Below are 20303 nucleotides of genomic sequence, written 5' to 3' on the forward strand. Positions count from 1 at the left end.
AGCTGCTGACCCCACGACCCGACCCCGGATAAGCGGAAGAAGATGGATGGATGGATGGATGGATGGACCTGATGGTTCTGTTGGTTCTGATGGACCTGTTGGTTCTGGTGGTTCTGTTGGTTCTGATGGACCTGATGGTTCTGTTGGTTCTGATGGTTCTGGTGGTTCTGATGGACCTGATGGTTCTGATAGCTCTGATGGTTCTGATGGACCTGATGGTTCTGTTGGTTCTGATGCAGAGCACACTGATGGTTCTGATGGTTCTGGTGGTTCTGATGGACCTGATGGTTCTGCTGGTTCTGATGGACCTGATGGTTCTGTTGGTTCTGTTGGTTCTGGTGGTTCTGATGGACCTGATGGTTCTGCTGGTTCTGATGGACCTGATGGTTTTGTTGGTTCTGATGGTTCTGTTGTTTCCAAAGGACCTGATGGTTCTGTTGGTTCTGATAGTTCTGATGGTTCTGCTGGTTCTGATGGACCTGATGGTTCTGCTTGTTCTGATGGTTCTGTTGGTTCTGATGGACCTGATGGTTCTGTTGTTTCCAAAGGACCTGATGGTTCTGTTGGTTCTGATGGTTCTGTTGGTTCTGTTGGTTCTGGTGGTTCTGATGGACCTGATGGTTCTGTTGGTTCTGATGGACCTGATGGTTTTGTTGGTTCTGATGGTTCTGTTGTTTCCAAAGGACCTGATGGTTCTGTTGGTTCTGATAGTTCTGATGGTTCTGCTGGTTCTGATGGACCTGATGGTTCTGCTTGTTCTGATGGTTCTGTTGGTTCTGATGGACCTGATGGTTCTGTTGTTTCCAAAGGACCTGATGGTTCTGTTGGTTCTGATAGTTCTGATGGTTCTGCTGGTTCTGATGGACCTGATGGTTCTGTTGGTCTCGAGGCATTGGCGGACCCTCTCTCTGCCATCATGGTTCCTGTGGTTCCGCTCAGCCGGTTCCTCCTGCAGGGTTAGTAATTCGTACCTCTGAGGCCCAAACTGGATCCTCCGGCTCATTAAGACTTTTCTTCGCTCTAATGCAAACATGAGCTCTCGTCATTCTGGGCTCTCCGGCCCTCATGGGCTCCAGCTGCTTTTCTCTTCAGCAAGGTTATAAAAATTCAGCCTACATGGCACACCGTGGTCATAACAGCATCCATAATTCATGCCATGGCCATCTCAATATTTTCTTCTCTTGTTTGAAGAACTTGAGGTTCCTTTTGTGGAGGTGCCAGCTTCTGGACCGGCCCAGTTTCTCTTCAAACATCCCTAAACAATTAATGATGGCAGGCCACCAAGTCCATCATTAGGCGCAAATAAAGCCACACTGTCATACGACATCTTGTTAGCATTTCAAAGACGACCCCCGTCTAGCCTCTCTCCTGCTCCACGCCGGCCGCTGCCATGCCAAGCAGCTTTTAGTAATTCATGAAATTTACACTCGGGAGGTGAGACAACCGTCCTTCGCCCTCATTAGAGCATTTCTGTGATTTCTCATCACAGATTCTCTGACAAGTCGGATCCGACTCTGGGTCGGACTCTTTTCATGAGCCAACTGGCTTCTCATCATCCCACACTTCCTGTTCCTGCAGTGCACATCAGCCACAACAACCAGAGAACAGGTGGAGAGAGAACAGGTGGAGAGAGAACAGGTGGAGAGAGAACAGGTGGAGAGAGAACAACCGGAAAGAGAACAACAGTGTCTACCTCTGCTCATGCTGCTGGGCAACGGTTTCTTGGGAATCTCTGAGAAGCTGCTTCCATCTGGACCAGAACCTTTGACCTCCTTTTTGTCCATGCTGCTGAATCCACCTGGAGAGTAACAGGACAGGTAGATATTAGACAGGTAGGTATATAATAGACAGGTAATGAGGTCAGCAGGTAGAACTAGCAGGACTAGAAGTGAAGCTGTTCTCTCTGGATCAACTTTCAAAGATTTCAATGCAATGATTCCAGGATGATTAAAATACTAATATATTTCTATATATATATATATATATATATTCATGTTGACTAAGCCAAAGACAGAGAGGCACTTAGTTCTGACTCAAGATGTTAAATCTGGAGCTGATGATCAGTCAGGATGTGACTGATGTTTGATCGATTCAGTTTTATCCATCAGCCAAACATTTCATCACTTCTCCACCTCACCTTTAAACACTTTAAACTCACACTTTATTGGGCACACCTGTCCAAGTGCTCATTAAGGCAAATGTAGAATCAGCCAATCACGTGGCAGCAACTCAATACATGTAGACATGGCCAAGAGGATCTGCTGCAGTTTAAACTGAGCATCAGAACATGGAAGGTGATTTAGTGACTCTGAACGTGGCATGGCTGTTGGTGCTAGACGGGCTGGTCTGAGTATTTCAGAAACTACTGATCTCCTGATGAGTCTTGATTTCTGCTGTGACATTCGGACGGCCGGTTCAGAACATGAAAGCGTAGATCTATCCTGCCTGGTATCGACGGTTCAGGCTGGTGGTGGCGGTGTGGAGGATATATTCTTGGCACACTTTGGGCCTACTAGTACCAATTAAGCATCTAGTCAACACCACAGCCTACAAGAGTATTGTTGCTGACCATGCCCATCCCTTTATGACCACAGAGTTTCATCTTCTCATTGCTACTTCCAACAGGATAACGGACCAAGTCATAAATCATCTCAGACTGGTTTCTTGATTATGAGTTCACTGAACTCGACTGGTCTCCACAGTCACCAGACCTCAATCCAATAGATGTGGTGGAACGGGAGATTCACATCATGGATGTGTAGCCGACAAATCTGCAGCAACTGCATGATGCTATCATGTCAATCTGGACCAGACTCTCTGAGGAATGTTTCCAGTACCTTGTTGCATCAATGTCACCAAGGATTTGCAGTTCTGAAGCCAAAATGAGCCCAACTGGTGCTAGCCATGTGTCCCTAATAAAGTGGCCAGTGAGTGTTTTATAATTATCTAGACCAGCGGAGCCCAAAGTGTCCCTGAGGGATCCTGCATGTTATATTCTCTCCCTGGCTTTAGAAAGAACCTTTTCAGCAGGTTGATGTTCTTCTTCACCTCTAATGATCCATCATTGGATCCAGGTGAGTTAAAACAGAGACTAAAACATGCAGGAGGCCCTCAGGGGCCACTTTGGATTCCACTGATCTAGATAATCATTTCCATTCTAAGATCATTGATTCTATTGAACCAATGATACCTGAGAAAGAAAGACTGGTAGCCATCACTCCACACTAAACACAGAAAACATTCTTTACAGAAATAAACAGAAACACGAAAAATGCTGGAACGTTCTATGCAGCAGTGACAGAATCCTAAACTATTCTGTCACTCTCTTGAAGAGTCCATTGAAACACAACCTGCAATGGATTTACCAACAAATTTATAGAGAAAAATATTAACATCAGAAGATTAATCTGCGAATCCCCACTAACTCCAGTAGCAAACATAAACAAATATCCAATTTCAACAACTTAATTATAAAAGCCTAGAAGAAATTAGAAATCAATGAATCTCCTTTGGATTTCCGACCCACAGCTTTCTTTCAGAAAGTCCTGCTTTCATTACAAACGATCTGATCTCCACACCCGCCTCTCATCAGGCGTAGAATCGTTCTGGATGAATCTCAGCCCATCGCCAACCTCCGTTCATCAGCAGCGTTACTGGAAAATATGCTAAACAGCCGCTTCCAGTCTGGTTCCCATGGTTACCACAGCTCTGAGACTGGCCTAGTCCAAGAGTTTAGTGACATCCATATAAACACAGACAGTGGAAGAACCACAGTCCTGGTTCTGGTTCTGTTGGACCTCAGTGTTGTTCATGACATATTACCGAACCGACACGAAAACCGGGTCGGACTCTCCAGTCCAGAACTCAACTGATTCCAGTCTAACATGAAGAACTGGGATTTCTTTGTTTCAAAAGGAAACTTCTCATCAAGAGGTCAGAGGTCAGATGTCACATGCGGTGTACCGCAAGGCTCCATCCTAGGACTTCTCTTATTCTAGATCTATATGCTTTCACTGGCTCAGGTTACAATAGGAAATAAGATCAGTTACCATGACAACGCAGATGATACACAGCTCTACGTTATGATGTAGACCTGAACATTGAGATCCACATAAAGACGGTCACAAAGTCGGCCTTCTATCAGCTGAAGAACATCTAGATGACTAATGTCTCAGCTAGATCTAGAGAAACTCAGATTGATTCTGTCCAACAATCCCCCAGCTGTAGATGATCCAGAACGCTGCTGCTGGAGTTCTGACCAGAACCAGGACGTTAGAGCCCATCAATCAATGTATCAGAACCAGAACCAAACAAGGAGAAGCAGCTTTCAGCTTCTATGCACCACAAATCTGGAACAAACTTCCAGAAAACTGTAAACCAGCTGAAACGCTGAGATCGTTTGATTCTAGACTAAAAGATTTGCTTTTGAAACCCAATCATGAAATATTGATCAATAATCTGATGTGTGATGTTGTTGACTGTGTTTCTATGAATTGGTGTTTTTATGATGTAAAGCTCTTTGAAATGCCTTGTTGCTGAAAGGTGCTATACAAATGACCTTTGACCTGGTGATTATATCACCAGGTCAAAGTCAGTTATGTTGATGTTGATTAGGATTAGAGTCAATTCTTCCAGCTGTATAGTAGACATCAGGCTGACCTCTGACCTCTGATAAGAGCCTCCAGAGCCACATAAAGCCGGTTCCAAAGTGTCTCCGATCAGAGAAACTCATCCAGGCGTTTAGAGACGAGACTTTAAATCCTGCTGGTGGGAAATAATCACTGACCGGATCTGCTGCTGCTGGATCAACTGCAAACTTCTCAGGTTCTGGTTCTGGTACTGGAGGCAGAGCAGAACCAGAACCAAACATGGCGAAGCAGCATTCAGCTTCTATGCAACAAAATCTGGAACAAACTTCCAGAAAACTGCCAACCAGCTGAAACCCTGAGTTGCTCTCAGGCTAAACCAGCTGGTGGGAGTTTATTAGTAATAAGTGGAACGTTGATCATCCTTTTTGATGCGTATTGATGACTTTGACGATATTTGACAAAATGTAATGTTTGTTTCATAATTTGTGACTCTTTAAACCGCTTTGTTGCTGAAATGTTCCACCCAAATAAAGTTGACTCAACTTGCTCTGAGCCGTCCGTTGCCTGGCAGGTCTGGACTCGGCTGGATTTTTTCAATTTTTATTCCAAAATAAAGTAGTTTGGCTTGCAATGAAGACTTGAAGACGTGACGTGTCAGAGGAACAGTAGACCGTGTCAGTTGTGTCATAAGTCTGTTTGAGGCATTTTCAGCTGAACTGAAGTCGTCGCTAAAAGTCCAGATCAGCATCGTGAGCTGATCCTTCAGTAGTTGATCGCTCAGTGATCTGCTGAGCCTGAATGTGTGAAGAGCTGCTTTGGCTTCCTGTGGATTTCCAACATGTCGTCCTCCAGCGAGAGCCGTGTCTACCGGGGCGGTGCCGGTCACCTGTCAGGGCGCCAGGGTAAGCCGATTAGAGGTGGGCGACCAGCAGCTTTAGGAAGCTTGTTTTTCTCTCCTGCCTGGAGCGTCCAGCAGCGAGCCTCCTAGTCTGGGCAACGGTGACTCCACAGCTCTGCCAGCAGAGCACGCCCTGGTGGCTCAGAGAGGAATAACCAGCAGCAGGCGGTCTCAGGAACATCTGGCAGCTTCCTGCACGCTGCTACATCTGCTGCTCTCCGGTTGGGTCTCTGAAACAGGAGCCAGGTTCTAGTGAAGCGTTGTGGGGCCAGCACCGCAAACGGTCATCACCAGAAGGAATTAAATCGTTTTTTGTTAAATTCAGGGAAGCTGGAAAGTAAACCCTAAATTAGCTTTGAAAAATGTCCTGAAGTTCACCCGTCCTTAATTCAGCGTCCCTGCAGACAGGAGCCGAGGACAGGGACGTCCAGCTCTGGCAGGCGGGTCCAGCTGTCAGGAAGCGAGCGGACAGATGGCGTCGGCCAAAGGTGAACCAACAACAAGGGTGCGCTCCTTCTTCTGTCTGCTGGTCGGCAGGGCGGCCCGACGGGACAAGCGCCTCCTGATCCCACCCAGAGTCATGTGACTGCGGAGAGCCGGATTGGGCCTTTTTCTCTGGGACACCAACAAGGTTCATGGAGGTACGGTTGGTCTTCCGACCCGCTGTAGAAACATCCAACTGCAACGACGACTCCAGTGGCCAGAAGATACTCTGCTTTATGTCAAAGTTTTCACTATTTAAATCTTGATCAAACATTTTCAACTCTTCCAGGTTTATTTAGTTTGGTTCTTCCTCCACAGTCAGATCACCTGGTCCAGAGGCGAAGGGTCGCCGGCTTTCAGCCCTCAGCACTGATCATGAACTGAGCTCCACCTCTCAGGTCAGCAGCAGGGGGACAAACGGAGGATCCAGAATGATGAATATGAAACTTCTTACACATCTGACATGTAACCTGGCAATGTCTAACTTTCAATTTTAAATGTAATTTAGTTTAAAAATATGCTCCATGTCCCGCTTCATCCACCATTGTTAAAAGAACAAATATTTCCTCTTTGACCAGCAATGCATCTTGGGAAATGGCGGGCAGAGTAGGAGGAACAGCTTTTGCTGCTTGGCTGTAATGGAATCACCCTTCGAAGGACGCGGGTCCAGAATCTGGACTCAAGCTAACAGCACTACCACCCCGGCCAGCTAGCTTAGGTAAGATACGTGAGAGAAGGTCATTTTATTTCTATAGAACATCTTCAGCAACAGGGCAGTTCAAAGTACTTTACATGAATAAGAAGGAAAAACAAACAAAATACAAATCAGAGGAAAGAGCAAAAGAAGAAAAATAATCTAATAATGTTGATCTAAAGTATATAGACTAGATACTCCTCATCTGAGTTGCTAGATAAGTATTCAAGTATATTCTGAATTTGTAAAAGTAGTGAGGAAGTACTCACTACTGACTCAACTTAAGTGAGTTGGGTCACTTACTCAGTGAGCCAATTCACTACTCCACAATTTCTAAGTAAAACTAAAATCTAGATGTTCCTGTTTTGGAAGTAATTTCTTTGGATTCTAAGTTTGTTCTAATTCCTTTTCTGGGTTGCAAGAATAGGAGTCTCTCTGCATAATAATCTAAAAAGTAATCTAATAAGTATAATATTGGCCTAAATAGTGAGTCTCTGCATTCTGAGTTTATTCTAATTCCTTTTCTGGGTTAATAGTGAGTATTCCACAGTTTGTGAAATAAAGAGAGGAAAGGACACATTAGGGAAGTATGAACATAGCAACATTCAGACAAAACAAAGACATGAGTAAAAGGCGGTGACATTATGAGTGTATATATTTGTGCGTTGCATTTATATGGCCATGATTCGAGTAGCTCAGTCTCCCTGTGATATTCTGATATGATGGTATTATCTAGGAGCAAGTCTTTGGGAGCGCCCAGCTCACAGTCACATGGATAACAGGGAAGCAGCGTTATGTTGACATAGCTCCAAGAGATTTGAAATATGCAGCCCTTCCAAAACTGACACAGGAAAGCCAGTTCAGATGCAGTGTTTTAGATTGGATAGATTTTAAACTTCAGTCTCCCATAAAGTTTCACTGATACAACCCAGTTAATCCCAGTCTGACAAAGCATGTCTCCAGACCTAAACCCAATAGAACATCTTTGGGGTGTGCTCAAGTGGAAGGTGGAGAAGCGCCAAGTCTTGAATATCTGGCAGTGGAAAAGCGTTCCAGCAGCAACCAGTGAAGCTCTGCTGACTCCAGACCCAGGAGAGTTACAGCAGTTCAGGTCAATAATGGTGGCCACGCAAAATATGGAACTTTCTCTAAGGGGTGTACTCACTTTTGTTTCCAGTGGTTTAGACATTAATCGCTGTATATAGTTATTTTAAGGGAAGAACAAAGTTACACTGTTATATAAGCTACACACAGACGACTTTTCATTGTGTCAAAGTGTCACTTTTTCAGTTTTGTCCCATGAAAAGATCAAGTTAAATATCTGCAGAATGTGAGAGTTGTACTTACTTTTGTGATACACTGTATATTGCTACATGTTTATTCTAAATGCCTGTGAATTCCCACCGAATGAAGCTATTTGGGTTACATGTACAAGGTTGGGAGTTGTTTTCCTACAGCCGTCTCTCGCCATGTTTTGGATCCTTTCTCCTTAGTACAAAACTCATGTGTTGAAACCCTCTGGGGGAGATTTTCATTCAGACCTTCTTCATTATTAACTGTACTTACAAGCTCTCTGTATCGTGCACAATATACAAATAAACCTGCATCCTGCTTCAGGGGATGCAGACCAGAACCAGAACCAGAACCAAAAGGCCTGAGAGGTCTGCAGGTGGAATCCAGCAGCAGATCTATAATCCATTAAATGATTTTTAAACGACCAGCAGTTTTTAAAGTCTCTTCTCTCAGTGAAGGACTGTAGAACTAGATGATGTAGAACCTGGTGATGTAGAACCGGGTGGTGTCTCTGTCCTCCTGGTTCTAGTCAGAACTCCAGCAGCAGGTTCTGGACTGTTGGGTTGTCAATCAGACCTGTGAAGATGCTGCTGCAGGAATCAAAGCCACAAAAGAGAAACTAAAGCCTGGATGAGTTTCTCTGATCTGAGACTTTAGTCTCTGGTTCTGAAAACGTTCTGCAGCTGGGAGAAGGTCCACTTTGGAACCCAAGAGTCAGAGGTCAGAGGTCAGCCTGATCCCTAATATCCAAGTGAAAGAACTGATGCTGACTCTAGATCTATAGCTCTAGATTGTTCCTCTTCAGTGTCATGAGTTGAGGCTGTAGGGTGGTGAGGTGGACACGATGGACTCGGGTATGGAGAGTAAATGATGGTTTAATGAAGAAGTGAACATCATTCAGCGCAGGTGAACGACGAGGCTAGGAACTCAAACACACTGGTAGCACTGGTAATACTGGTAATACTGGTGTACAAAATGACAACAGATGACTGCATAGACACGACAAGGATCCGTCAAAGAGCAGGAGACACAGGTGGGATTAAATACACAAGGAAGGTAATCAGGGGCAGCTGGGGACGATCAAGGGGGAGATGAGAAACACAAAACCTGAATTAATACACAGAAAATCCAAATCCTCAAATTTAGGTCCAAAGATAATAACTTAAGGTTTTGTTTTTGTTCAGCTGGGAAAGGTTTTGGGACATCCACATATTTATCTGTTCAGTTATTGGATGGGGTCAAAGGTCACCTGGTGACGTGGTAATGTAGAGCTGTATCAAAGATAATCAGCGGCCTGGCCATGTAACGCTCTGAAGGTCAGCACAAGAACTTTAAAACCGACCCTAAAATCGCCTGGAGGTCAGAGTTCAGAGTGAAGGAGGGAGTCAGGACTCTGATTTCATAGCAAACAAGAAAGTAAAGATTGACCCAGGAAGGTAAAAAGGGCCTTACAGTAACAGACGAGACGAGACTAAAGCATAAATGATTTCTCCAGATCAGCTCTAGAGACCATCTGTCTGATTTTAGAAAAGTTTCTTAAATGACAGAAACAGGAACAGGAAACGGCCTTAAACCCTTTAACTGCCATGAAGACGGCGGTGGCCCCATTGACCCATTGACCAGAGTTAATGTGAGTCAAAGCCTGATGATGAATCAAAAGTGATTTTTTACCTTTGATTTTACTAACGGGCAGAAGGATGAGGTCGTCTGGCTGATCTAATCGACTGGGAGCAATAATCATACTTTCCTTCTTACTGCTGTTTAGATCCAGAAAGTTACCTTCACTGATCAGGACAAAACGACCAACCTGTCCAGCTGGTGCGTCTAAATAAAAAAATAGAATCAGCGTAAATGTGACGAGAGAAATCAGAAAAGGTCCCAATAATGCCAGCAAGTGGAATAATATAAAAGGAAAACAGAAACATTGGAAGAGCCTCGTCAGATTCTTGATCTGTAATTGTGAAAATCAACCAATCAGCACAGAGATAGAATCCACTAAACCTGCTGGTGACAGGGTGAATCCTGAAGGTGAAGTGGTGAGTGTTTGGTCTGATGATGCCAGCTGGTCTCAGAGGTTAATGAAGCTTTTAATTCAGGCAGAGGATCAGTAACTGGGTCGGCACGTCTCTTTCTTCTTTGACCCGTTTGACTTTTCCAGATTATGCCTCTTCCTCTCTTCAACTTCATCTACTTTCTGCCTTCTTTTGTCTCACACTAGCAGGACTTTTGTTATGAGACCCGGTGTGTGTTTTTCTTAGCACCTCGTTCAGTTTCAAGTGTTCCTCTCGTCCAGCAGCTCCCCTTTCACCAACACTGAAAGGAATGCAAACACACATGAAAAGAGGCCCTCTCTCGTTTTGAAGATTTCCAGGCTTTGCTTGTCCCACTTTCTTCCTTCCTATCTTTCGCTGGATGCGATCCGTATGCTGGTCGGCTGCTTTCCTTGCCAGCACACGCACACAGACACACATTGGGTTGTTGAGCGGCTCACCAACTGCTGCTGCACACTCTGCTCACTTGGCAGACGGAGGGACGGATAAGTGAGGTCTGCTGCCCCCACGCCGCCTGCACTCAGGTTTCTGACAGCCAGTCATGCAGGCGAACAAAACAACCAATAAAAGTCAAAATATGGCTTTGTTTGACATTTTTTCTGTCTTCCTGACTGATGCAGTTATCTTGGACAAGTGGTTAGATTGCATGCAGTGACCGCTAAAAAATTCATAAAGCAGGACTTTGATTTTTATGTTTTGGAGAATAAATCACTGATGCACTTCTTCCAGACTCAAATTTTTTTGTTTTTTGGAGTTTTGCAAACTGCGCTCCATCTGTCTAGACCAAGTCAGGTCCGGTTGGTGAGGTGTGGATGCTAATCGCCCTCTGACCTCTGGTCCTCCAAACCTCAGTCTGGGTTCGGTTTGAATGCATATGTGAACGCCAAGTGGACCAGAGACCGCTCCAAAAGCAGGAAGTTGTGGAGCCATAGGAGAAGCGCTGTGACAGCAAACACAGGGCCGTAACACAGAACTTGGATGGAGGCTGGGGCGCAGAGGGGGGGCTCTAAAAGCCTACTTAGAGTTTTCCAGACGGTAGTGAAACACAAAAACAGGCAAAAATGACGAGGTTTTGTTTTTTCACTGTTGTACCCATCAAACAATTTTCCTTCAGCTCAACCTCCTAAATAGAGACACATTGTTGACGTTACCGTTATGAAATAACTTGCAATTACGTTTTGGCAAAGAGATGTGAAAAGTTACTTTAATGGAACTTAGTTACTTTCCAAATCAAGTAATCAGTAATCCGATTACTGTCAGTTAGCGAGTATTTAGCGTATAAAGCCAGAGAACATCACCATGTTACGTTTCTGACAAAGGAAGGTCGAGGATTTAGACAAGGTCAAGAGAAGAAGAGGAGGAAGAGGAGGAAGAGGAGCGAGGCTGTGGTGGAGGCAGAAGCTGAGGACATATTCCAGTTTCAGCTGGAGGTCAGCTGGAGGTCAGCTGAAACAGGAACTTCTGTCTCAGTGTTGACAGAAACCCAACCTCCACTTTCTGTCCAGGTGTTCTCTGGTTCTCTGGTTCTCTGGCGTTCTAGTTTCTCAGGTTCTGAAGTTCTGAGGTCAACCTGCTACTCAGAGCAGTTCTTCCTCTGCCCTGAACTGGTTCCTCTTCTGAGTTAATTGCTCCAAAGCTGCGAATCGACAGATGTCAAAATGTTCCTCAGACCAGTTTATGAGAACCTGAACTTGAATTATTTCATAACTCTGATTCATCTGGAATGACGGCGCCTGACTGGACACAGAACTGAAGCATCTTCTAAAAACTGGACGTGTTTCTACTGTAGAGCCTTCAGATAACATTTGATATGAATCAGTGAAAGATCAGTTGACCGACTTGAACTGGACTAACTGTGAGGCATGGCAGTGGCTGCATGGTCCTGAGGGGCTGGTCGGGTACCACTAGCAGCGTTTCACATGCATTGTAAAGTCTGGCATTAGAAATCGTTGTTGAAAACTGATCAATTCAAAACAACTTCTGCAAAAACTTGAGATGTTTTGTGGCTGAAAAACCATTAATGAGCTAAACTGGTGGAGTCCAGCAGCTCAGTGATCCAGACTGGTTTTAATGGGAAAATTCCAGAACCAGGGAAGCCACTGATGAAAATGAAGTCATTCCTGCAGGAACTGTGGTTCTGATTGCATGAGGTTCTGGTGGAACCATTGGAACCCAGAAACATCTGGAAACCAAACTTCTAGAGAATGAACTGTGAAACTGTGAACACCGTCACAGAGAATCTTATTAACGTCACGCAGGTCCGCTCTGATGGTTCTGATCCCGATGGTTTGGATCAGATGTTAATCCAGCCATGTGGAGGTTCCCTTCCCATCAGAACCAGTTACACACTGGTTTTCTGCTGACTTTCCCAGGTTTTACTGGGACCACCTGTCTTCATGGCGGAGCCCAGACGGGTCCAGAACCAGTGACCCTAACAGGCCGGTTCTGGCCCGGTGCCAGAAGAGGGGGGACAGTTAAAGATGCTGCATCCTGCCTCTCGCTCTCGATGCGTCTCCCACTTCAATCACAGAGGAGACTGCGGCCTGGCGGCAACTCAGCTCCCTTCAGCTCTACTGCGTCCCATCAGAGGCAGGCCCCGCCCACCAGGCCCCGCCCACCAGGCCCCGCCCACCAGGCCCCGCCCACCAGGCCCCGCCCACCTACCAGCTACAGGACAGCCCTTGTCTAAATCAGAGCTGACAAACTGTTTGTCCTCTCTGCTTCCCAACGCACCGTCCTACAGCTCAGATTCTGTTCTACGTACATCTATGCAGATTCTGCAAGATGCATCTCTGCAACAAGTTTCATAACAAACAAACAAACAAACCCAGAGCAACTCAAAAAAGTTCCTCTGCACCGACCTTCCTCCATTCAACCCGACGTTACAGCTGCAGTAAGAACCGTCCATCACTGAGCAAATCCTGAGCAGAGAACTGAAATTAAAGAACAATGTAGACTTATAGCTCTAGAGCTATAGAGCTAGAGTCAGCATCAGTTCTTTCACCTGAATACCAGAGATCAGGCTGACCTCTGACCTCTGCCCTGACCCTTGGGTTCCAAAGTGGACCTTCTCCCAGCTGCAGAACTTTTTCAGAACCAGAGACTAAAGTCTCAGATCAGAGAAACTCATCCAGGCTTTAGTTTCTCTTTTGTGGCTTTGATTCCTGCAGCAGCGTCTTCACAGGTCTGATTGACAACCCAACAGTCCAGAACCTGCTGCTGGAGTTCTGACTAGAACCAGGAGAACAGAGACACCACCCGGTTCTACATCACCAGGTTCTACATCATCTAGTTCTACACTGCCCAATAATAGAGCTTAGTGATGTAGAACTCCTGTTAAGCTCCTGTTCTCACTGAAATGTTTCCATCATTTAAATCCTCTGAACTTCCTTGTTGCTGAAACTCCTTTGCTGACAAACTTGACTAATAAAAAAATACATTTTTAATCTTCTCGTTGGAGTCAGAATCATCGGCTACCAAGTTCACATCATGCAAACCTCTTTATGAAACTTTCTGTTGTCACAAATTATAAACCCTTCCAACAATATAAAAAACGTTATAAATTTTCATGCAATAAAAGTTAAGAATCACAGGAGTAACTATTTGATTGATGGTGAAACTGGTCGTCCTCTCATTATACTCTTCTGCTTTCTGACGATTCTAAAGTTTCTTATGAAATAAACATTCTTCTGTAAAATCTCTTCACTTAAAAGTCTAAAGTCAATTTCATTTTCATCAGTCTCATCGTGTTTTCCTGCTAACACCAGAACAATGTCTCCCCTACAGATTAAACGTGCCTTAAAAGGTGAAGAAGTCAATCTGGTGACTTCCTATTGTCATAAGAGTTTATCTGGAGTTCAGATGATGAAATCAGCCCCCTGACCCTTAGGTGACCCCGTGACCTCAGCACAGCTTCCCCTCTGAAGCTCCATTGTTCCTTTGTCAGCAGATGGACAACGATGAGGTTCCTAAAGAAAGTTTAGGGGAAGCTTTCTGATGAGTCAGCAGCCTGTGAGCATCATCACCATGATGTCATCATGATGTCATCATGGGAGGAATTGAAGTTTGTGCTGCCTCAGTCAGGTCAGTCTTGTCAACAGACATTAGACAAGTTTTAGAGCAAAAAGAGAAAAGAAACGTCTTATTTTCACCTGAGTCTTTAGATTCATTCACCAGGGATTCAGATCGGACAGTTCTGCTCACACAGAACTGCAAAGAACATCGGGTAGAACTTCTTTGACGTCAAATTTCTCAGGTCATCCAACAAGTGTGAGGAGTGAATCAGCGGGTTCCAATCAGCCGGTCCAGGTGAGCCTTTCTACCAAGACTCTGTTCTGTCTGCTCCTGGTTGATCTCCTGAATCTGCTCATATCATCCAACACTGGCCAAGCAGGGATGATGCAAGTTCTCTGCAGCCCCAGCAACAGGAAGTAGTTTCATTGCAGATCCATGTTATCCTGTGTTCTCTGCTCACAGCAGCAGATAGGAGCGAACATCTCCGTCTTTTACGGAGACCCCTCGCCCCTCCAACCCCCCCTCCACCCCTCCAACGCCCCCCCCCCTCCGCTTCCTCATCAGTCCTCCATGGGGTCAAAGCAGGACCAGGTTCTGGTTCTGATCTGCACCCTCTCTACCCTGCATCAGAGATTACTCACCATGAGGAGGAGGAGGATTTGCACTGATGCCCCTCCTCAGAGTCAGTCTCTGCTCCAGCGGCCCCCTGTCTCTGAACGCTAGACTGCATCGGTATTTAACCCCCGGTCCGATACGTCAGCCTCTCTGATCCATCTGCTCCAGATCAATCAAGCAGACCCTGGTTCTGAACGGACCCTCACTCACATTTAAACAGCCTCTTCAGGACAGAAGTCCAGTCCAGTCCAGTCCAGTCCAGTTCAGTCCAGTTTATTTCTATGTCACCAATTTACAACACATAGAAAACAATTACAAAAATAATTCCAATTCAATCATCCTCATATTTCATTTGATCCTATCGATCAGTTTGTTATTATTCTCACTAGAGCAAACAAGGAAACCAAACAGACTGAATTGCAGCATTCACTCCACCAGCAGGGGGCGAAAGTCCCTCATGTTAACTTCACAAAAGGCTGAATGCAGGACCAGAAACCCGGCGGCTAATGCTACATTTATTAATGTCACAGTTTCAAGTAAATATTTATTGTCCTCAGTCTGTCCTCATTCTGTCTCCAGTCTGTCCTCAATTTGTCTCCAGTTTGTCTCCAGTCTGTCCTCAATCTGTCTCCAGTCTGTCCTCAATTTCTCTCCAGTCTGTCCTCAATCTGTCTCCTGTCTGTCCTCAATTTCTCTCCAGTCTGTCCTCAATTTCTCTCCAGTCTGTCCTCATTCTGTCTCCAGTCTGTCCTCAATTTGTCTCCAGTCTGTCCTCAATCTGTCTCCAGTCTGTCCTCAGTCTGTCTCCAGTCTGTCCTCAATTTGTCTCCAGTCTGTCCTCAATTTGTCTCCAGTCTGTCCTCAGTCTGTCTCCAGTCTGTCCTCAATTTCTCTCCAGTCTGTCCTCAGTCTGTCCTCAATCTGTCCTCAGTCTGTCCTCAATTTGTCTCCAGTCTGTCCTCAATTTGTCTCCAGTCTGTCCTCAATTTGTCTCCAGTCTGTCCTCAGTCTGTCTCCAGTCTGTCCTCAATTTGTCTCCAGTCTGTCCTCAATTTGTCTCCAGTTTGTCTCCAGTCTGTCCTCATTCTGTCTACAGTCTGTCCTCAATTTCTCTCCAGTCTGTCCTCAGTCTGTCCTCAATCTGTCCTCAGTCTGTCCTCAATTTGTCTCCAGTCTGTCCTCAATTTGTCTCCAGTCTGTCCTCAATTTGTCTCCAGTTTGTCTCCAGTCTGTCCTCAATTTCTCTCCAGTCTGTCCTCAGTCTGTCCTCAATCTGTCCTCAATTTGTCTCCAGTCTGTCCTCAATTTGTCTCCAGTCTGTCCTCATTCTGTCTCCAGTCTGTCCTCAATTTGTCTCCAGTTTGTCCTCAATTTCTCTCCAGTCTGTCATTCTGTCTCCAGTCTGTCCTCAATTTGTCTCCAGTCTGTCCTCAGTCTGTCTCCAGTCTGTCCTCAATTTGTCTCCAGTCTGTCCTCAATTTTTCTCCAGTCTGTCCTCAATTTCTCTCCAGTCTGTCCTCATTCTGTCTCCAGTCTGTCCTCAATTTGTCTCCAGTCTGTCCTCAATCTGTCTCCAGTCTGTCCTCAGTCTGTCTCCAGTCTGTCCTCAATTTGTCTCCAGTCTGTCCTCAGTCTGTCTCCAGTCTGTCCTCAATTTGTCTCCAGTCTGTCCTCAATTTGTCTCCAGTCTGTCCTCAATTTTTCTCCAGTCTGTCCTCAATTTGTTTCCAGTCTGTCCTCAATCTGTCTCCAGTCTGTCCTCATTCTGTCTCCAGTCTGTCCTAAGTTTGTCTCCAGTCTGTCCTCAATTTGTCTCCAGTCTGTCCTCAATCTGTCTCCAGTTTGTCTTCAATTTCTCTCCAGTCTGTCCTCAATTTGTCTCCAGTCTGTCCTCAATTTTTCTCCAGTCTGTCCTCATTCTGTCTCCAGTCTGTCCTCAATCTGTCTCCAGTCTGTCCTCATTCTGTCTCCAGTCTGTCCTCAGTTTGTCTCCAGTCTGTCCTCAATTTGTCTCCAGTCTGTCCTCAATTTGTCTCCAGTCTGTCCTCAATTTTTCTCCAGTCTGTCCTCATTCTGTCTCCAGTCTGTCCTCATTCTGTCTCCAGTCTGTCCTCAGTTTGTCTCCAGTCTGTCATCATTCTGTCTCCAGTCTGTCCTCAATTTGTCTCCAGATTGTCTCCAGTCTGTCTTCAATGTGTCCTCAGTTTGTCTCCAGTCTGTCCTCAATCTGTCTCCAGTCTGTCCTCATTCTGTCTCCAGTCTGTCCTCAGTTTGTCTCCAGTCTGTCCTCAATTTGTTTCCAGTCTGTCCTCAATCTGTCTCCAGTCTGTCCTCATTCTGTCTCCAGTCTGTCCTCAGTTTGTCTCCAGTCTGTCATCATTCTGTCTCCAGTCTGTCCTCAATTTGTCTCCAGATTGTCTCCAGTCTGTCTTCAATGTGTCCTCAGTTTGTCTCCAGTCTGTCCTCAATCTGTCTCCAGTCTGTCCTCAATTTGTCTCCAGTCTGTCTTCAATCTGTCTCAAGTTTGTCCTCAGTTTGTCTCCAGTCTGTCCTCAATCTGTCTCCAGTCTGTCCTCAGTTTGTCTCCAGTCTGTCCTCAATCTGTCTCCAGTCTGTCCTCAATCTGTCTCCTGTCTGTCCTCAATTTCTCTCCAGTCTGTCCTCAGTCTGTTCTCAATCTGTCTCTTGTTTGTCTCCAGTCTGTCCTCAATTTGTCCTCAGTTGGTCTCCAGTTTGTCCTCGCCATGCCGCTGCATTCTTCTGCTCTCTGGTTGGGGACTTTCTTTCTTCTCAGAGGGTCTTCCGTGTCAGAAACTTTATTGTTTTTTTTCTTTTTACAGTGAATTGATTGAATGTGATCGATTAGGACGTCACGTGTTTATTGGTAATATTTCCGACTCGATGCAGGAAATGAAAATAATGTGGAGTAAAAAGGCAAAGTTGGAGGATTGGCGCCCAGAAACCTGAGCTCATCTTTCGCCTCGGATCGAGTTGCAGGAAAATTTTTTGGATTCTTGTGTCAGAAGTTCAGCCGAGATGCGAAGCGTTCGGGTTAGAGAGCTTCATGTGAACCAGCAGCAGAAACCACTTTAGAAACGTCTCTTACCTTCAGCTGGGCTCCACCGCCGAGGCTCTTCCAGCTTCTGTCGTCCTTTTCTCTAGTTTTGGTTCCGAAGAAAAAGTGAAAACTTTTCTCTGCTTCTGATTCCCAGGACTCAGCAGCGCGCTGGATCCTCCGTGGAGCGAGCTGGGAAGTTCTGGGAAGGAGCGGGACATGAGAGTCCCTGAGCGGAGACAGAGACAGAGATGGACTCTCGGAACTTTTCCCTACAGTGATCCATGTTGGTCCGGAGCCGCGCAGGTCCGGCTTCTCCGCGCTGCGCCGCTTTCACCAAACTGACATGATGCGAGTCAAAGTTGGACCAGTCTGTCTGTCTGTCTGTCTGTCTCCGTGTCTCTCTCTGCCTTAGAGACATGCGGTGCTGGTGAGATCTGCTGGCTGCGGATCTGTTTTCAGCCCGACCCCCTCCTCCCTCCTGATCTCCTCCCCTCTCGCTCCCCGGTGAGTTGGGCCATTTGCTGCAGCAGATGGGCCGGACTAATTCGGCCCGGTTCGGCCCAGCTCCTCAGAACTTCCCAAAACTTTCAGAGTAACTTCTGGGACAGGCTCGGTTCTGGAAAGTTGAATTTACTGACAGAAAACCCTAACATCGAGATGTTAGAAAACACTCGGATAAAACTAAAACTACAACTAACTAAAACTTTAATTAACTGAAACATTAACTAAAACAATAACTAACTAAAACTATAACCACCTAAACGATAACTAACTAAAGCCATAACTATAAGTAACTAAAAGAAAAACTATAACTAAAACTATAACTAGACCTGTCACCATAAACAATAAATCAATTAATGTATGATTAATTAAAACCATCAACATCATTTTAATTATCGTCTCTTCCAGCCTTTTTCTCTTTCTGTTGATGACACTGAATGAAAAAAGGTTCAACTCCGCTGCTCTCCACTGACCCTCCCTTCCTCATTTCCTCAGTGTAATGTCCAGTTCACACTACACCATCTTACAGCTGTCGGCCGATTGTCGTCCCATTTTCAAAACCTGAGAGATCACACATTAGCCCACAGAAATCCTAGGTAGAACGGTTCCATCGGGTTCCATCGGGTTCCATCGGGTTCCATCGGGTTCCATCGGGTTCCATCGGGTTCCATCGGGCCGTGTGGTGTCCAACAATGGGCACAAAATAATGGCTACAAGTCCAGTGAAGTCATTTTAAAACCAGGCATTAATCAATGCTTTACTACAATCTCCCTGCAGTGCATGTGTCTCTAGTGTCAGCGTAACGTCCTGACTGAATGAAAATCATTAGAACCTTTTTATGTCACGTTAACGAAGAACAGCTGAAAAGTTACCGGGTTCATCAACTGGTACCAATTTGGCTCCAACTCCTCCCCTCATCATTTCTATATTCTTTACACCAAATGTTTTATAAACATTAATGTTGTTTCCACATATCATCTCCAATGTCCGCTGGACTTCGGGTTGCTCCGTGTCAGCTGTTTGGGATTCCCCTCTGTAATTTCCCCTCAGAAAGCAGGAGGAGAATCCGGCTTTCTGATTGGCTACCTGTCACATTCAACAGGCTGCGTTAAGCTCCCAGTGGGGAAAACCCCTGATTTAGATCGGAGCGCCACAACGATCTACCGTAACACACCACACACTACAGGATGATCGGTTATGAAACCACAAGAGACAATCTGAGAACATCAACGTTCTCAGATTGTCTTAAGGGGAAAATGTAGGAGTGAACTAACGTGTAGTGTGAACTATTGCATCAGGTAGTCGATGTTCCATCTTCTCTATTTAAATCTAATGATTACTGAAGGACAATATGGTTTACAGACTTTATAATCTGAACTCTTTTGGTTGAATCCAGTATTTATTTACACTTTGGTGTTTTTATTCAAGTACATTTTTGTTAATGGAGACTGAGAATCCATTTTATTTTGGTTTTTGGTTGTTTTATTTATCAGTTCCAGTGTTAAATGTTCTTTTGAAAATAAAGTGTATCTGTCTTTGGTTGGAAATCACATGTATTATTATGTAATTTCCATTAAATCAGTGTACAAAGGTCTTCAAACAATATTATCGTTTTTCGCAAATAATTTTTTTTCCCCCACCAGGGGGTCTTTTTGTGGCTCTAGTGTCCCTTATATGACAGTAGGCTGACAGGAAAGGGGGAAGGAGAAGGGGAAGACATGCGGCGAATGTCGTCACGTCCGGGAATCGAACCGCGACGGCCGTGTCGAGGACTGAAGGCCTCCAAGCATAGGGAGCGCTACCCTCTACGCCACTGGAGCACGCCCCCGCAAATAATTTTTGAGACAATTAATTGTTCAGTAAAATTTGTTATGGTGACAGGCCTACCTATAACTAACTAAAACTATAACTAAAACTATTAATACCACTATAACTAACTCCAACCCAACTTTAGTTTGACTGATTTCCTTTTAGTGGTGAACAACTTTATTTATAAGATAAGATAAGATTCATTAGTCATTGTCATCAACAGATTACAACGTGCTTGACTTGAGTTAAAGTGCAGGTTATATACACACACACAACACACAATATAAATATACACACA

General features: G+C 45.1%; 1 protein-coding gene across 2 annotated transcripts in view; it reads right to left on the reverse strand.

The window, feature by feature from the left end:
• gli2a (GLI family zinc finger 2a) overlaps nt 1-18121 on the reverse strand; it is a 63047-nt gene extending 44926 nt beyond the window's left edge. The window contains exons 1-2 of one of the 2 annotated variants that reach the window (XM_044132013.1): nt 17744-18121; nt 1694-1798 (exon numbers count right to left, since the gene is read on the reverse strand). In XM_044132013.1, the coding sequence (XP_043987948.1) occupies nt 1694-1784 (91 nt within the window). In that variant the 5' untranslated portion in view covers nt 1785-1798; nt 17744-18121. Of the gene's footprint in view, nt 1-1693; nt 1799-17743 lie in introns of those variants that run through there. The other variant, XM_044132015.1, reaches the window with a different exon arrangement.
• Between the last annotated feature and the right edge of the window lie 2182 nt (nt 18122-20303).

The sequence above is a fragment of the Gambusia affinis genome, linkage group LG11 (assembly GCF_019740435.1).
Source record: "Gambusia affinis linkage group LG11, SWU_Gaff_1.0, whole genome shotgun sequence".
Classification (NCBI taxonomy): domain Eukaryota; kingdom Metazoa; phylum Chordata; class Actinopteri; order Cyprinodontiformes; family Poeciliidae; genus Gambusia; species Gambusia affinis.